Below are 18084 nucleotides of genomic sequence, written 5' to 3' on the forward strand. Positions count from 1 at the left end.
TATGTGTGAATAGAATATTGCATTACACTATTTCATCAGGTATAGTAATTTGTTGCATTCATGCATATACATACAAGGTGTGTCAGAAAAGGTCCAAAACTGTGAGGTTGATTTCATTCTTCCACGCGAGGGATATCGTCCACAGTGTGTTATTGCCACAGCACCAAACGATGAACCAGTACGTCGACAAAGATATCCTGCGGCGTTTGCTTTGTTCAGTGCTCGAGAAGATGCGATAGCCGTGGCAGGGACCTCAACTGACCTGGCTCTGTGTGACTTTTTGCCTCTTTCCCAAGTTCAAGAGTGTCAAACAAGGGGAACTGTTCTGAAGACATGGACTATATCAAGGTGACCATGACAACGGAGCTGCAGAGCATCCTTGTACACCAGCTTGAATCACAGCCCACATCTCCACTTTGCTTCCCTCAGTCTCATTTCTTGTTTAATGACATGTTCTTCCTCACAGGGCTTTTATGCAAGTATGTAAAATATATAATTGTATATATATATATATATTGTCTTTCATTACCTATCATGAGGCGGGGTACACCCCGGACTGGTCGCCAGCCAATCACAGGGCACATATAGACAAACAACCATTCACACTCACATTCATACCTATGGACAATTTGGAGTCACCAATTAAATGCATATTTTTGGAATGTGGGAGGAAGCCGGAGCACCGGAGAAAACCCAACATGCAAACTCCACACAGAGAGTCCTTAGTTGTTTTATCTCTGCAATGTGCAGTGTCCCTGCGTTTTTAGAAAGGTTCTTACAAATTAAATGTATTATTATTATTATTGTTATTTATTTACATGATACACATCTATTTACTGAGTCAGAAAAAAAATGAACTTTTAAAATGTCAATTCCATCATTTGTTATTGTTAGTGTATCTTGTTCAGACGATGATGTCAGTGGTTGACTCCAAAATGTTAATGTTTTAATTGTTTTAGAATGGAAACCTTGGATGGATATAAAATTAGAATTGTAAATCTATAAAAATATGTTTTGTGTTATCTTTATTGGCTTTCTGGAATGGATTAATTGGATTTGCATTACTTTTTACTGGAAAAATATATCAGTATAGTATTTGCTAACCAAGGTTCCACTGTACTCTGACCTTAGTGACATTTAATACTGATTAAGTACAACATGAATATCCTCGTAGGGTAGGCGAGCAGTGAGTGAAGCAGTCATTACGTTATTTTTAAATAAAATGTACCTATAAATTCATATTAAATAATGATAATAAATTATTCATAGGTGTGAATGTGAGTGTGAATGGTTGTTTGTCTATATGTGCCCTGTGATTGGCTGGCAACCAGTCCAGGGTGTACCCCGCCTCTCGCCCGAAGACAGCTGGGATAGGCTCCAGCCCGCCTGCGACCCTCATGAGGACAAGCGGTTGAAAATGAATGAATGAATAATGCTATAATATGGTAATATGGATTATATTTGAACATAATATTATTTCAATTATTTTGTCAACTTCATAAAATCCCCTCTACTGCCTTATTAGTTTGAATCTACATTTCTGAACCAAAATGGTACAATTCACATAGAGTATTTGCAAAGCCCTACCCTGATGTTTTTCAAATGAAGTGCAAGTGAATTAAACCGGCAATGTCGGAGCCCAGCTCGTTTACACTGCAGTGCAACCTTCCTTTGTAAATTCAAATGAGGAAAATGTCATTCCTTTTGGAACAAAGAACATTGCTTCTCTTTCTTTCTTCAACCACATGTTCCTGTGCAGGCTTATCCAGCAAGTGCAGGATGTGATGACGGAATTTGTCAAGGACAAATCGTTTGTTTAAGTCACAGGAAATAAGAACTTCAAACATTCAGTTTCTACTTTGGGATTTGTATTTTGTAGCAAGCCATCATATGTTATATTCTGAAGGGTCATGTCATGATTCAACAGACTAAGCAGGCTAACATGTAATTGAAAGAGTGGGAATGAATGTGAAATATATACATAAGTATTAGGGATGTCCGATAATATCTGTACCAATAGTTATCGGTCCGATATCAGAAAAAAAATGTGGTGTTTGTTGATATCAGTATCGTATTTTTTCCCGATCATGTTCATTGATCCACATGTTACACATGTCAGTATCAGAAGTTGGACGCAATATTGGCATTTCGGTTTTCAGCAAAAAAAAAACAATATCGGACCTCCATAATAAATAAACAATCGTACATGTAGATAACAGGACATCATTTAAAATAAGAAATTTTAAAAAATCATTTTGCCAGCATTTTTAGTGAAATACTTCAAAACTAAAAATGGATTTAGCCCTGTGATTGGCTGGCTACCAGTCCAGGGTGTACCCCGCCTCTTGCCCGAAGACAGCTGGGATAGGCTCCAGCACCCCTAGATAGATGGATGGATGGATGGATGGATAGATAGACTTCCTTTATTGTCATTGCACAATAACACAGCCGTGAAATTGCCAACAAAATGTAATTGCCTGGCTTCCGTATAATAATAAATAATAATGTGGAGAATAAATAGATGACATCAAATATGAACAATGTAGTATAAGCGGTAGAAAATGAATGAATGAATGAAAATGGATTCATCCATTAAAGAAGAAGTAATTAGAAGTTAACTATAAGAAGTAACAACTTGTCGTTTAATTGGTAAACTGTTGGCTGTGGATGATGTAATGATGGCGGATTCATAAAAATTAGGACCAGGTGGGCTGTCATAGGGATATATAATGTGTGCATGTGTCCATGACAATGGTCTTATCTCACAATGTTAAAGAAAGACGTTGATCTGGATCACTCCCAAAATTGAATCACTTCTTCCATATCCCTTTTCCGACTTTTCCGACCATTTAGAACGTTTTGAGTTATATTGAACACAAACAAACACAACAAAATTTTGATCAATCGGGCCCTACTTTTGGGGAGTTAGTAAGTCCCACTGTATAAATGTCTAGAATGTTTGGATGCGGAATCATTTTCTCACAGACCACCAACCAGGGGGTCTCAGTCCTGGAATGTGGCCCGCTCCCAGATGGCTGCCGCCGCCTCGGATGCAGGGGCCCCCTCCCGGGCCCGGACCACACCACCCAGATCAAAGCTGCTACCGACCTTATTATCAGTAAAGTCATCGCCCATTGTGTTCCATACCATTTGTATGAAGAAATGTGATGCTAAACCTCAGGGTTACAGGATGTAGACTTTTATTCTGATAAAACTGCCACGTGAGAGTGTGTGCTGCATTTTAGTTACTTGGAAAACAGCAGAAACATCCCATCCCCTGTTTCAAAAAAATAAAATGCTTACCGTAAAAATAAAATAAAATGAAAAAAATATTAAATAAATAAAAAATAAATGTCTAGAATGTTTGGATGCGGAATCATTTTCTCACAGATGTCTTTCCCTCACTCAGGTAACTGTGAAAATGTGACAGGCCTTTGACAACAACATTTCTAAATTCAGACTCAATTCTTTGCACAGAAGATATGGTGTTTCAATAATTCTACAAATGTAGGGAATCTGTGTTGGCCCCTTTTGACTCTTCTTACCAAAGTGCATTATGTTAGCTTGTCTATGTGAGTGTGGGCGTCCATGTGTGCCACATTTCCATTAGAGCAAGCGTCTCATTTAAGAAGCAGTACAGCAGTGAAATAGAGTGAAGGCAAAGAGCTGTGTGATACATTTTTTTTTTATTACTGATAAGACCGCTGACCTCAAGTGAACTTAACAAAGTCATGTTTTATAATTAGTAATCATGAATAATAACAGGGATGTAACCACCCCAGGAATTCTTGTAAGCACCCTCCTCGGGCTTCCGTGATATAAATTTCTACAAATGACTTGGCACTTACAATTGCTAATATTCTCATTAATTGAATAAGCTTTAAAAGGGAAAAGTTCTGCTTCAAGTGTTTAATGAAACTTTAACGGCTGCCTTATGCAAAATGTTCTCTCATTATAAATTCAATGCCTACCCAGATATATGAGCAATTATAGTCAAACAAATGAATCCATGGTGCTGCAGTTAATTTTGCCTACATTCCCAACTGACTGGACTCTCCGTAGATTTATTGGATCCTTCAGGGTGGGGCTGAATGTCCTTCATGATTTGCAATTTGACCAAAACATTTAGAGATAAATATGCCTCCTAAGTTGCACCAAACCATGAAGTACGAACTGGTGTAACATCTGTGCAGTCCAGCCCGGCACACACTGGAGCTCGAACACGTGACCACACATCCGTACCAAATGAGAGTTAAATCTAGCAGTGCAAGTCAGTGAGCCCAGACTGTCAACCCATTGTCCAGCGCAGCTCCAAAGGCATTGGGGAGTGAGGTTTACGCAACGTACTATCGCACCAATGGTCATACGTTACCGCAGTATATTGTGCAAAATCTTGCATTAATTAAGAGGCAGCACAAACTTCAGTTTTACCGACTCACAAGTAAGCAATAGAGACTCCAGTTTCACTGACTTACTTTGCAGGTATTCGATGAAGACTCAAGTTTCACTGACTCACAGGTACTTTGAAGAAGACTCATGTTTCACTGGCTCACGGGTACTTGGGGAAAAGTCACTAACTTACAGGTGCACAACAAAGACTCCAGTTTCACTGACTCACTGGTACTCGACAAAAAAAAAAACAGAGTTTCAGTGACTCACAGGTACTCGACGACTCCAGTTTCACTGACTTATGGGTACTCAACGAAAACACGAGTATCACTATTTCACAGGTGCGCCGCAAAAAACGTTGCTGACTCACAGGTATTTGATGAAGACTCGAGTTTTGCTGACTCACAGGTATTCGAAGACGACTCCAATTTCACTGACTCACGGGTACTCGACAAAAACTCGAGTTGCAGTGGCTCACAGGTACTCAACGACTCCACTTTCACTGACTTATGGGCACTCAACAAAAACTAGAGTATCACTGATTCATAGGTGCGCCACAAAAAACGTTGCTGACTCACGGGTATTCAATGAAGACTCAAGTTTCACTGACTCACAGGTACTCGACGACTCCAGTTTCACTGACTTATGGGTACTCAACGAAAACTCGAGTTGCGGTGACTCACAGGTACTTGACGACTCCAGTTTCACTGACTTATGGGTACTTGGGGAAAACTCAAGCTTTAGTGATGAAGACAGATTTGATGAAGACCCAAGTTTTGCTGACCTAGAGTATCACTGATTCATAGGTGCGCCACAAAAAACGTTGCTGACTCACGGGTATTCAATGAAGACTCAAGTTTCACTGACTCACAGGTACTCGACGACTCCAATTTCACTGACTCACGGGTACTCGACAAAAACCCGAGTTGCGGTGACTCACAGGTACTCGACGACTCCAGTTTCACTGACTTATGGGTACTCGACAAAAACTCGAGTTGCGGTGACTCACAGGTACTTGACGACTCCAGTTTCACTGACTTATGGGTACTCAACAAAAACTAGAGTATCACCGATTCACAGGTGCTCCACAAAAAACATTGCTGACTCATGGGTATTCAATGAAGACTCAAGTTTCGCTGACTCACGAGTACTCGAAGAAGACTCACTTTTCACTGACTCAGAGGCACTTGGGGAAAACTCAAGCTTCAGTGATGAAGACAGATTTGATGAAGACCCAAGTTTTGCTGACTCACGGGTATTCGTAGAAGACTCCAATTTCACTGACTCACGGGTACTCGACAAAAACCCGAGTTGCGGTGACTCACAGGTACTCGACGACTCCAGTTTCACTGGCTTATGGGTACTCAACAAAAACTAGAGTATCACTGATTCACAGGTGCTCCACAAAAAACATTGCTGACTCACGGGTACTCGAAGAAGACTCATGTTTCACTGGTTCACGGGTACTTGGGGAAAAGTCAAGCATCACTAACTTACAGGTGCACAACAAAGGCTCCAGTTTGACTGGCTCACAGGTACTCAACAAAAACACGAGTCTCACTGATTCACAGGTGCGCCACAAAAAACGTTGCTGACTCACGGGTATTTGATGAAGACTCAAGTTTCGCTGACTCACGGGTATTCAAAGAAGACTCCAATTTCACTGACTCATGGGTACTTGACAAAAACTCGAGTTGCGGTGACCCACAGGTACTTGACGACTCCAGTTTCACTGACTTATGGGTACTCAACAAAAACTAGAGTGTCACTGATTCATAGGTGCTCCACAAAAAACATTGCTGACTCACGGGTATTCAATGAAGACTCAAATTTCGCTGACTCACGGGTACTCGAAGAAGACTCACTTTTCCCTGACTCACGGGCACTTGGGGAAAAGTCAAGTGTCAGGTGCACAACAAAGACTCCAGTTTCACTGACTCACAGGTACTCCACAAAAACTCAAGTATCACTGCCTGTACAGGTACTCCACAAAAAATGTGATTAGTGATACTGATTCACAGGTGCACATCAAAAGTCACAGGGTCTTGACGAAAATCCGAACTTCACTGACTGACGGTTACTCGACAAAGACTCAAGTTTCAATGACTTACATGTATGTACTCGACAAAGACTGAGACATTAGTGTGCAACCAGCATTTACTCGAGTGATCAGAGTACCCGGTTCACGTCAGTCAGTGACTCATAAGAACCACATTCAGTAACAGTGGCTTTTGTGTCAAGTTTCCTACTAATTAACAAATAATGGGTGATGTATTAGACCCAGGCAAGATAGGAGTACATCCTTAAGAATATTTTGTACTGATTCAAATACAAGGTACAGAACAGAATGAAAGACATAGTAAAGGGATTTATATATTCAAGTCTAAATATTGCATTTCCTTTTGTCCATTGAATCCAATTCAACCCAATTGGATTGATACCTTTTCACATCAAAACATGCATTATCTCATGCTTCTATTCTTAAAGAGCTTATTAAATGCTTCATAAAAAAAAAGAGTGGTGTAATTTTGGTAGCATTGACTATAAATTAATTAGAAAACGGGCTTAATACCATGACAAATGCCTTTTTGACTTCATTGGTAAGGTAAATGTGTATTGCAGTGATCGTCCAGGAGAGAGAATGATTTATCCAAACACAACATTGTTGCACAATAAGTGTACTGCATGGAAGAGTGAGTAAGCATCTGGCAGTGGCAGCTAGAGGGGGAAAATTAGTAATTAGGAATTTAAAAAGCCATGTAGGGAGTCCTTAAAGTCTGGAGGTTGATACATAAATAATCAGCGTTGGAGTTTTGACATTTGTTTTAATGTAGACACGGTGTGAAAATAATAAAGTATCTGCATGAATATATCTTTGACAAAAGGAACAAAACTGTATTATATACAGAGGGTATGGAGTTTTTTTTAAGAGAGCTTCATAGTCAAAATAGGTGCATCCCAATGACAGCATTGTTGGCTAGCTTATATTAACTTGTTTTCTCATGTTATAATGCACAGAAAAGGGAAATAAATGGGAATGATGGGTAATGAGAAAATAAGGCATCACGGGAAAGGCACAAAAAAATGGATGCATTTCATTATAAAACAAGGTCAAGCAAGGTCAGTATCAATCAGACTCCACAAAAAAAGCAATGCTGTTACAAGACAAAATAACTAGCACTCTGTTCTATGTTGAGCATAATAAGTCATACAAACACCATACCTTAACATTTATACAGTATGTCATTACAAATGACATTTGCCAAGCCTTAAGAACCACTTCTTTTAAAATCTCTGGCTTTTGTTGACTTTAGAGGCATTTTTCCATTTCCTCAGTACTTAGAAAATATAACAAAGACCCACTTCCACTTCCTTCCACACATGAACTACCAGCTGTGGAGAGGACAAACACAATTATAACACTTGGCTTGTTCCAAAGACTGGGGTTGAATAATTATACAATAATAACACCCCTGCCTGCTTATTCAACATGATTTTGTCTTTTTTCAGTGTTATTTCTGGCCAGCAAACAGAAGAAGGGAAACAATAACTTTAATGACACTTTGTGTGTCATGTGGATTTACAGGTGGATTAGCAGGGATGCACTGTCATCTTGTGGACCAAAACTGTATTACAAGGAACCTGTTATGCATTATGTACATTTGTCCTGTCTGTGTTCTGTACTGGTGATGATTGTGATTAACATGATTAAACTACTGTGATTAAAATGACAATCATAATTAAATTACTGATACCAAATGTGGTAGAGTGTATACATTTCTGCCTTAAAAATTGGGTATAAAAAGTGATGTTTCTCTCCAAAAATTCAGTTGTACAACTCGACAAGCGACTTATAGACTGTATGAGTGATTCTTCAGCTCACCAAGTCTTGGCTGCCTGAATCTGACGCTCCATCAACGTCTACCTTCATCGAAGATAGGATTCTTGACGGGACTGAGACACCTTCCTGTTTTGCCATGAGTTTTTTTTTTTTTTTTTTCAATAGTATTTCTTGCTCCAATAGCCCAAAATAGAGCCAAAGAAAGTTGCAAAAGGTGAGAACCTATTGAACATGTCTGTCACTTGTCACCATATTGACAACTTGACTGTTTTATGTTTGCTGAGAGAGACATTGCTGAAAACTTGGCAGAGGAGCTATACTGATAATCCAGCGCACATAAAAAAGAGCCATAAAAATCTTGCAAACATAAAAATATTTCACCACTCATGATTTGCACCCACTATAAATCTGTTAAAGATGCGCTGATGGTGGTGAAACTAACTACAGACAAGGTAAACGCCATTATAGAGTTTCTCACAAAGGCACTGTTGCCACAGAGAAGCTGACGTCAATGCAGACAGGAATGCAAGAGCTAAGGCCAAATTGTCATACTGTGACCTAACATTGCTACCCTACATTATAATACAGGTAATATGGAAGTGGCAGTGTGGAAGGCAATATTAGAACCACACATTAAGTGCTTTAAGCACACTATAAACCTTGCAATCCAACCTTTCTCAGTGTTCCCAGCAGAAGCTGGAGTAATTCTACATTTAATTAAAGTTACTTGATGAGAACATGTAGCTGCTCAGTCTGGTGCGTCCTTTATCATCGAGCGGTTCTGTTTGATTTGTTGATGTTTCTGTTGTTCTGTGTGCAGGTGTTCATTTAATGGTTTGCTGAAAATGTTCAAATATTTGGGGTGTTACAATATATTCAGCTCACAAGACAAAATAATACACGATATTGGGTTCACAAGAAGAGGCACCCGTGTATGTGACACTTGTTCCATACTTCACATCACTAATCAGCAATCTTTCATTATAATTTATTTGTGGTATTTTATACTGTAAAATAAGTGTTTCATATTCATAGGGTTAAAAATTATCTGAATAAATCACAATAATTCAACCTTTTCTATATAATTATGAAAACTTGACTGTTTGACATTGTCTCTTTGTTTAATACAGACAACAATACAACAATAACTGTGTCTCTTTTACAGATAAATCACCTAAAATACACCAATAAAAGGTAGATGGGTTTTCAAGTTTATGTGAGCATATAATTTTTTTATGCAAGCTTTAAAAAAACTAAAACAAGTACAAAATGATAGAGTTATTATATTAAATAATGTCACAAGTAAACACAAAAATAAACATATCCTGTTTCCAAAGTATAGGGACTCACAGTGTAACCAACCATCCTGGTTCTTATTACTTAATAAGGCATTACAAGTTTGTCAAGTATATTGTATAAAACATTGTAAATTGTATTATTTTTGTTTTTTCTCACTGCAAAATAGGCAGATTTTTTCTCATTCAACAATCAGGCTAAAGGCAAGGCTGTGACTTCGATTTCATTTGGTAAGTAAGTACAAGAGTTGCGCTGTGCAATGAAAAGTTGATATATTAAATGGGTTTTGTGTTATCATCTTTGCGTGTCATTATTTCATTATTTTCTACAGGAAATTTTGCTTTGGTTAGAGTCCGCTTTGGTTAGAGTCAGACCTTCTGCAACAGATTAACGATGTTAACCAGGGCACCACTGTCCATTGAACACAACAAATGATTTGTGATATTAAAACGGGGTAGGATTAACCAAACTCTGCTTCTTCCTACTCCTTTTTGAATATGTAAACTGTAAACATGAACTGTATTTCAATGTAACCTTGTATGCATGTAAAATAAAACTATTACCATTACCAATACCATTCTCAATAGGCTCAGACTTGCCAACTCATCAAGTGCCATTGGTTTGCTCCACATCATCAAGCAGACAGGTACTTGCTATGGCTTTGGTCACAAGATATGGATCACAGTTTGCTGCAGGGCGGCGGTCTTCGAAGTAGCCTTTCTTGTCAAGACTCACTTGGAGAGGAATGCGGACGCTGACTGCTCGGTCAGCGACTCCAGCAGTGAATTCGTTGATACTAGCAGTCTCATTTTCACCTGTAAGACGTCTCATGTTATCCTGACCTCCATGTGGGTCATACACTTTGATGTGCTCCTTGTGTCTTTTGCTCAGCTTCTCAATAGCCTGCTCAATGTATCTGTCATCAGAAGGGGGAAAAACAAATGGAACCATTTGTACATTTTCTGTACCAGTGTATATGAACTTACATTACAGTATATACCCAAATAAAGGCCATATGCTTATTATTGACTTGGTCAAACCATCAGTCAAGACTTTGGCAAATTATGGAATGGAATGGCCTTTATTGTCATTATACAAGATGTACAACGAGATTGGAGAGCTTCTCCTTTCAGTGCAGTAGTCAAGTTTAAAAAAAGTATATAAAAGTAGAGTAAAAAAGACAATTTAGTAAGATATACACAAGATATATACAAGATATCCAAAATATACACATAGTATTGCACAGGAGCATATGCAGGAGCAGACATATTGCAGATATATTAATTTTAGTGCATTGATAAATGGGTCATAGTGCAAATAATGACTGGTGTATACAGGTGAGTAAAGTCACATGTGAGTGTAATGGGTTGTTAAATAAATAAATATGATTGAGGTAGTAACAGAGGCAGTGATGGAAATATTGCACATTTGCATTATTCTAATTACAACAATTACAACTTTGTGGAGAATTGTTTACTCACTGCAGTCCTCCTTCTTCCCTCATCTGCTTGGTGCTGACATTCATGTGTCCACCAGAACCGCTCCAATTTCCCTTCACTGGTTTGGGGTCCAGTGTTGCAAGGACCCCAAAATCTTCACACACACGGTGCAACAAGAAGCGTGCAACCCACATATGATCTCCCATCTCAATACCCTCGCAGGGACCCACTTGGAACTCCCACTGAATGTAATGGAACAAACTTTATTGTCATTGCAGTAATAATGAAAAGCATTCAAGGCAGTAAATAATTTGTGTTTAGTGAATGAATAACGGCATCAAGCTGAACCAGTGAATATTTTTTTCATACTTACTTGGGATGGCATAGTTTCAGAATTGGTTCCACAGATTTTGATCCCCGCATACAGACATGCCTTGTAGTGACACTCCATAATGTCTCGTCCAATAGCTCTGTCTGCCCCCACTCCACTGTTGTAGTGACCTTAAAGAAGTTAGGAAGAAGGCTTTTCAATATCTAAACTGTGGGGCACCACCCAGTAAAAAAAAATCTTCCACTTTTCTGACCTATAAATGTACTTTTGTGCTTTTGAAGTGAGCCTGAACTCTGAACTGAACTCATGACTCTGAACGCACAAATATTTTAAGTAAGTAAAATTCATCAGTCTCCTAACTGTGTTTATTTTGTGTAAGTCATGGAACAAAAGTGGTTGTCTGTGTAGCATTATATAGTGTGCATACAGGGTGCAAATGATAAGCTCACTGAGTCTAAAATGGACTGTCCAGTCTCTACTTCCGGATCGGCTTCGGGAGCCATCGCATATGACTGTGTGTTAAAAGTGGACATTTTAAAAATGTCCACTTCCCCTGAGCACTTAGGAGTGTGACCAACCACAGCAGAGTGGGCGTGCCTGGAGGCGGGCCATGGATGGAAAACATTAATACAGACCGTTTTTGCGGGAAGCACAAAATCCAAAGAAATATAGCTGAATAGGTGCAAATTCTGGAAGATCTAGAAAGCCCTCTGTGCTCTATAGGAATCCACAACGCAATAGAAAGGGCTGAAAAATTAGCATAATAGGTCCCCTTTAAGTAAATGGGCATGATACATATTGAAAATGAGTGGTTTATTGCCCCCCAAGGAGGAGAAACGGACCCACCCAAGAACACCCCACACCCAGCCCGAGACATGGGACCGCCCAGGCCAAGGCCAAAGATGGAAGCTCCAGCTCCTACCCCCATAGACAACTGACAACTAATTGGAAAATGTGTCACCCCAACAAGCCTACTCCTGCACTCTTAAAAACATAAACCACATAAGCGTGCAATTAAATCTCCTACTCTGAATTATTTCTCACCTCAATTGTTATATAATTATATAAGTATTTGTTTGGAAAAGTCTTTACAGAAGAGCAAGTCCTACGTAATTATCCCTTCAACTCGGACACATGCCAAGTCAGCTATATCTGTTGACTCATGTAGCTGTAGTGCACAGTGATGGGAATAACGGCGTTTAAATAAATGGTGTTACTAACGCGGTTACTTTTTTCAATAACAGGTAATCTAACTAATTACGCTTACTGTCAGCATAACGCCATTACCAGCCAAATGTGGCTCGCAGGACACTAGTTTGAGGCCCCCGCCTTGATATGAAAGTTTAATGTTAGTGCGGCCCGCGCAAGTTTGATATGGATGCTGTATGGTATCATGTACCCAGAAAAAAATTATTAAGTTTGATTAATGTTCATGTTAAAGGTTAAATAACTGTTCATAGTTATCCTCCCTATCCGTGTGGAAGTGGTAAGTTTTTGGCTATTTAAGTTTAAAGGAAATAACTTGAAGGCTACCGTTTAGGTCGCTAGCTCTCTAGTTTGCGAGTTAGCATGTGTCTCAAGACCCTGCAGTTGCGCAATATGTTGTAAATAAAAAAAGTATAAATGTGACTATAGTCGTGTTTTGTCATGTCTACAGGGCTCTAATAATGCTTTAATAATAATAAATTTTAATAATAATCTAATTTTAATCTGAAAAAAATAATTTGTCTACCCACCAACTATATGTGGTTTCTTAAGTTTTTATTATTTGCCATTTTATTATTATTATTATTATATTTATTTATTATTGATTGATTGATTTTCTTTATTCTTGATTTGTTTATTTATTTTTCATCTTATTTTGTGCAGAAAAATAAAAATTTAGATATTTGAGAACAGTGGAATGTTTTATCAGAGCTTTTATTGTAGAAAATCGGAACCAAAGCTGTTTTTAATAAATTCGTTTTTTGGGGGGAGGGGAAACCTGATGCGGCCCAGCCTTGCCCAGACCCTAGCTCCAGTGGCCCCCAGGTAAATTGAGTTTGAGACCCCTGGTCTAGAGGGTACGTGTCCTATACTGACCTTGTGGTGCTGGGAATCCCCATTGAGGCCAACCAAACGGATGTTTATCCATTCCTAAGAGTGTGTATTCCTGTTCCATGCCAAACCAGATCTGGTGCTCTTTAACCTGGTCCATCACTTTCTTGCAGCTCATTCGATGGTTCGTTTCTGTACAGAACAAACACTTTCAGAATGCACTTTAGGGAAATCGCACATACAAACAAGCAAGTGGAAAAAAGGTACCTGCAGGAAGGCGACCGTTCTTGAGAACTTCACAGAGAACCAGCTTGTTTGGGTCAAGAGTAAATGGATCTCTGAACATGCACACTGGTATGAGGAACAATTCATTGTAGCATACTTGGACCAGCGATAATCTGTGTGCCGTACAAAAGTTCCATTCAGGGATTTCTGTTTGGATAATTGCACATGAGAGCTTTAACATCAGTAGAGCTAATGTGAATAAAATAAAAATGAAGATGATTTCTGAGGATAGTAAACTGACTTCATGAACATTCACTATTTTACATTTATTACATCATTTCTCAATACTCGGAACAATACTCATATTGGGTCTGCTTTAAAATCTTATACTCAAGAAGAGTTTTTCTATATTCAGTACTGCAATCAACACACACCACAATTGTAAACAAAGGTGAGGAAAGCACACACCCTGCTGACCGAGCATTTTCTCGCTATGTGTGGTGTTTAGTGAATAAAATGGATGAGATACGACTCCACATCACCCACAGGAAGAGACTTTTACAGTGTCATGATTTTCACAGATATATCACTACAAATATGGACAAACTCCAATGAATCAGATTTGACTATGAAATCCTTGGTCAAAGACAGCCTTAATGGAATCCATCATAAAAACGGGACTTTACCATCAATACTTTTTGGTTCAGTTTCCAGGGTTCGGGTTTTCCCACGAAGTTCCTCTCCATTTTGTCCGATCCAGATGTAAGTCACCTGACATTTGTCTCCCTGCGGAAGACTCATGTAATGCTGGCGAACCGTCTTGTTCAAGCCGGCGCTGGCAGACAGTGTCGTCATGTTTCAGGAAGTTTGTCCTATATCATATAATAATACTGTTAAATGTGTTTTTCATCACATTTATACATCAATATCTCAAGAAATAAATGTGTTCATCCTGTTACTAATTATATTCTTAGCGTTTAAGTTCTAAGTTTACGTTTAAGAAAGTCAAGACTGGAAAAAAGGGACTGGAACCAAATAGGAAGTGACGACAACATAAGGGCAAGAAAACAGGACCTAAGGCACAAAAGGGAAAACACCTGGACTGTAACGTAAACAAAAATATGTATCATTTTTTGTATTTTTATAGTTGTTTTACGTTGCCTGACTTGTTTTGCCACTTCCACTTCCAGTTGTTCAAATTGAGGGCAAGGTGTGGCATCACGATACACACCTGTAGCCGGAGGTGTGTCTTGCAAGTCTCAAATCTTGAATTCCAAGTCTCGAGTCAAGTCTGAAGTGAAGACGTGCAAGTCCAAGTCAAGTCTTTGCAAGTCCTTTTACCACATGTTTTGTGGTTGGGTGTAGCCTATTATTATCAAACATATGCATGTTTAAATAAGCCTTTTCGCCTAAATTAAGCATTTTTAAAGCATAAAATGCTTGAAAAGTATTAACGTGCCCATTAATATTGTTTTATTTTGTGTAATAGCTCCACTCTTTAAAACGAACGCATATTACGTGGGTTGCAACACTCAAAACAGTTGTTTTTGCGTCGGGTGGCACAAATCGACAATGGTGCATATCTCGTCATGTCACCAGTACAACCAGTACAGTACAAGTCATAATGTGCTTTATATATCACTATATTGACAGTTACTATGGTACACATAATGTCATTGTATGGTCATATCACCTCGTACTTCGGTACAAGGTATATTATTTAAAAAAAAAAATTAAACTGTATAATGGAAAGCAGGAAGTGAACAAATGTAACAGTTAGTGATTGTAAAAGTACCAGATGGAGGGGTAGGATTTAATAAGCTTTGCTTCTTCCTACTCCTTTTGGACATGTGGAACTGTGAACTGATTATGTGATGCATTCAATTGTAAATCTGATGTATGTTCAAATGAAATAAAACCATTACCATTACCATTACCATTACCATTACCATTACCATTACAACAGGCTCTTATTGCAGGTTTGAATGAACTCATAACAGGCACAATCATCCCTAATAAATAATAAGAAAAATAACTTTTGCCCACTCAACTCAACTCTGAGTCACTTCCCGTCTGTTTCTTGATGAGGCCCCGTCAGGAAAACGTTTATAGTAACACACATGAGCATGACTACTATGTACTTAAATGGCCTAATAACTCTAAATAACTCTGAATTTTCTACTGTACTTTACTCTACTTCCCTACTGTATTTCATTTGTAAGGTCCTCTAATGATGGTAAATGTTATTTAACTGTTTTTTCACTATGAAAATATTCACTTTATGAATAAAGATATCTACTTTGCGGATATTCATTGATCCCAGTTGGCACAGGAACCAATTAGCGGCGATGAATGATAGATTATTTATACTAAAACATCATGTTTTGCCTTGCCGCCTTATTATTATTATTCCTATTAAAATTACAGTGGAACCTTGGTTAGCATCATTAATTTGTTCCAAAAGGTCTTATTCTAACCAAAACAAATGCAAACCAAATAGATTTTTCTCATAACAAATCATTCATTTATTCATTCATTCATTTTCTACCGCTTATCCTCAACCAGGGTCGCGGGGGTGCTGGAGCCTATCCCAGCTGCACACCCTGGACTGGTTGCCAGCCAATCACAGGGCACATATAGACAAACAACCATTCACACTCACATTCATACCTATGGACAATTTGGAGTCGCCAATTAACCTAGCATGTTTTTGGAATGTGGGAGGAAACCGGAGTACCCGGAAAAAACCCCACGCATACACGGGAGAACATGCAACCTCCACATACAGATGCCCGAGGGTGATATCGAACTCGGGTCTCCTAGCTGCAAGGCCTGTGCGCTAACCACTCCCACACCGTACAGCCCACATATAAAACTGTAAAAAACATGTTTTTTTATTGTTGTTCAAATGTGTTAACCGGGGGGAATGTTAACTGAGGTTCCACTATCATTATTTTGTCCTCATGCCACTCCTGCCTTGTTTTGTTTGTTGCCTTCAAACTCCTTGCATCGCCGTTAGTGATTTATCCAGTTCTTTCCATGGCCCTATGCAAAGCTTTTTGTTGTTGTATTTTTACCATTCATGGTTGTACTCGTTTTTAGTACTTTATTTTTTTCAAGACACCATGCACACTCTAAATTTATCAACAAAATTTAAGTAATGAAGACTTTGCATCTTGAGTTCTTGAGACTTATTTGCAAGTATTTGTTCTCTGTGGTCCGACAGTTAAAAACTCCCACACATACAGACATTCATTCCTTAAAATGCATGTTTTGGGCTGTGGAAGGTTACCATAGTAGGAAGAATAATAAACTTAATATGTATGTATCACTATTATATGAATTAAATGTACTTACTTTGCTGGAAATTCTGCCGGGTGTCTTAGTGGTGTCTGATATCTGCAGTCAGATGTTTCTGTGACAGATCAAAACCTGTTTGTGGTATTTGTGTTGGCCCCTGCTTTGCGGCCTACCCCCCGCCCCCCACTTCTCTCTCTCTCTCTCTCTCTCTCTCTGTTTAGGTTACTGCAATATCTGATGCAATACCAATACCTAATGCAGGTGAACTCCCGATGAACAAGATCACAGCAGAGGAACCAGAGTACTGACACAGACATCAGTGTTGTTACTGAGCAGGTCTACAATAACTAAATTGACAGCTTTTAAAATAAAATACTAATAGAAAATACTTATCTTCTACAAGATGGATGGATGGATTCTATATTATACTCCTACTGCACTGATATCATGGCTCAGTCCATTCAATAATGGCATACTGAGGTTTCACTCTCCCGGGTGTTCACATTATCCAGGAGATGTATGGCTATGAATGGAATGATGAGATTAATTTCATGGTTGGCGTTACGTTGGAGTAGACTTAATATCGTTGGATATGAAGACATGAATATGGACTAAAGTAACTACTAAGTATGACTTTATGAGGCCTTGTCTTGACTACTGTAATTATTACTTTTATGGGGCGTTGTCTTGACTTGAAGAAGTATGTGAACTATGGGAGGAACTATCTAATGAGAACGGGTAGAGCCACAAATGGACTTAATTTTTTGCAACCATGCGACTGTTAGCACAGCTCCATTAGGAACATTAGTAGAATGACTTTTAGTAGAATCTCTCTTTTGGGCTTTTCTCATTCTTTCTATATGTTGATGTGAGGTCAGGGGATGCAAGCGAGGTAAAGAGCATCACGAAATACAAACAATAATAGTCATATTTTATTATATTGTGGTTGGAATAGCACTCCCTTTCTGTAATCACGATTTTTCGAAAAATAATGACTAAATGATCGCTGTTTTATGGTTGAATACAGCCTATTATTAAATACAAAATGTCTGTTTAAGCAAATTGTATGTATTCTTGGCCTAAATCAATGCTACTATGTTATTTTCTGTCATACCCCCCAATCGACATATATTCAAGAGTCACATTGCAGAGCGTATTTAGAGTGGAATTGCATGTTGAGTACTATAAATTTAAAAAAGAATTAATGAGGAACTGCTAACATGTTT

At 38.6% G+C, this 18084-nt stretch overlaps 1 protein-coding gene across 1 annotated transcript; it reads right to left on the bottom strand.

Moving 5' to 3' along the window:
• Positions 1–9709: 9709 nt before the first annotated feature.
• On the bottom strand, positions 9710–16974 carry LOC131107417 (glutamine synthetase-like). The gene is made up of 7 exons (XM_058057426.1): positions 16916–16974; positions 14245–14430; positions 13601–13765; positions 13379–13525; positions 11339–11466; positions 11008–11207; positions 9710–10442 (listed from the first exon to the last, which is right to left on the bottom strand). The coding sequence occupies exons 2-7, from the start codon at positions 14411–14413 to the stop codon at positions 10133–10135; spliced, it is 1119 nt and encodes a 372-aa protein (XP_057913409.1). The 5' UTR covers positions 14414–14430; positions 16916–16974; the 3' UTR covers positions 9710–10132.
• Between the last annotated feature and the right edge of the window lie 1110 nt (positions 16975–18084).

Source organism: Doryrhamphus excisus, chromosome 2 (genome assembly GCF_030265055.1).
Source record: "Doryrhamphus excisus isolate RoL2022-K1 chromosome 2, RoL_Dexc_1.0, whole genome shotgun sequence".
Lineage (NCBI taxonomy): Eukaryota > Metazoa > Chordata > Actinopteri > Syngnathiformes > Syngnathidae > Doryrhamphus > Doryrhamphus excisus.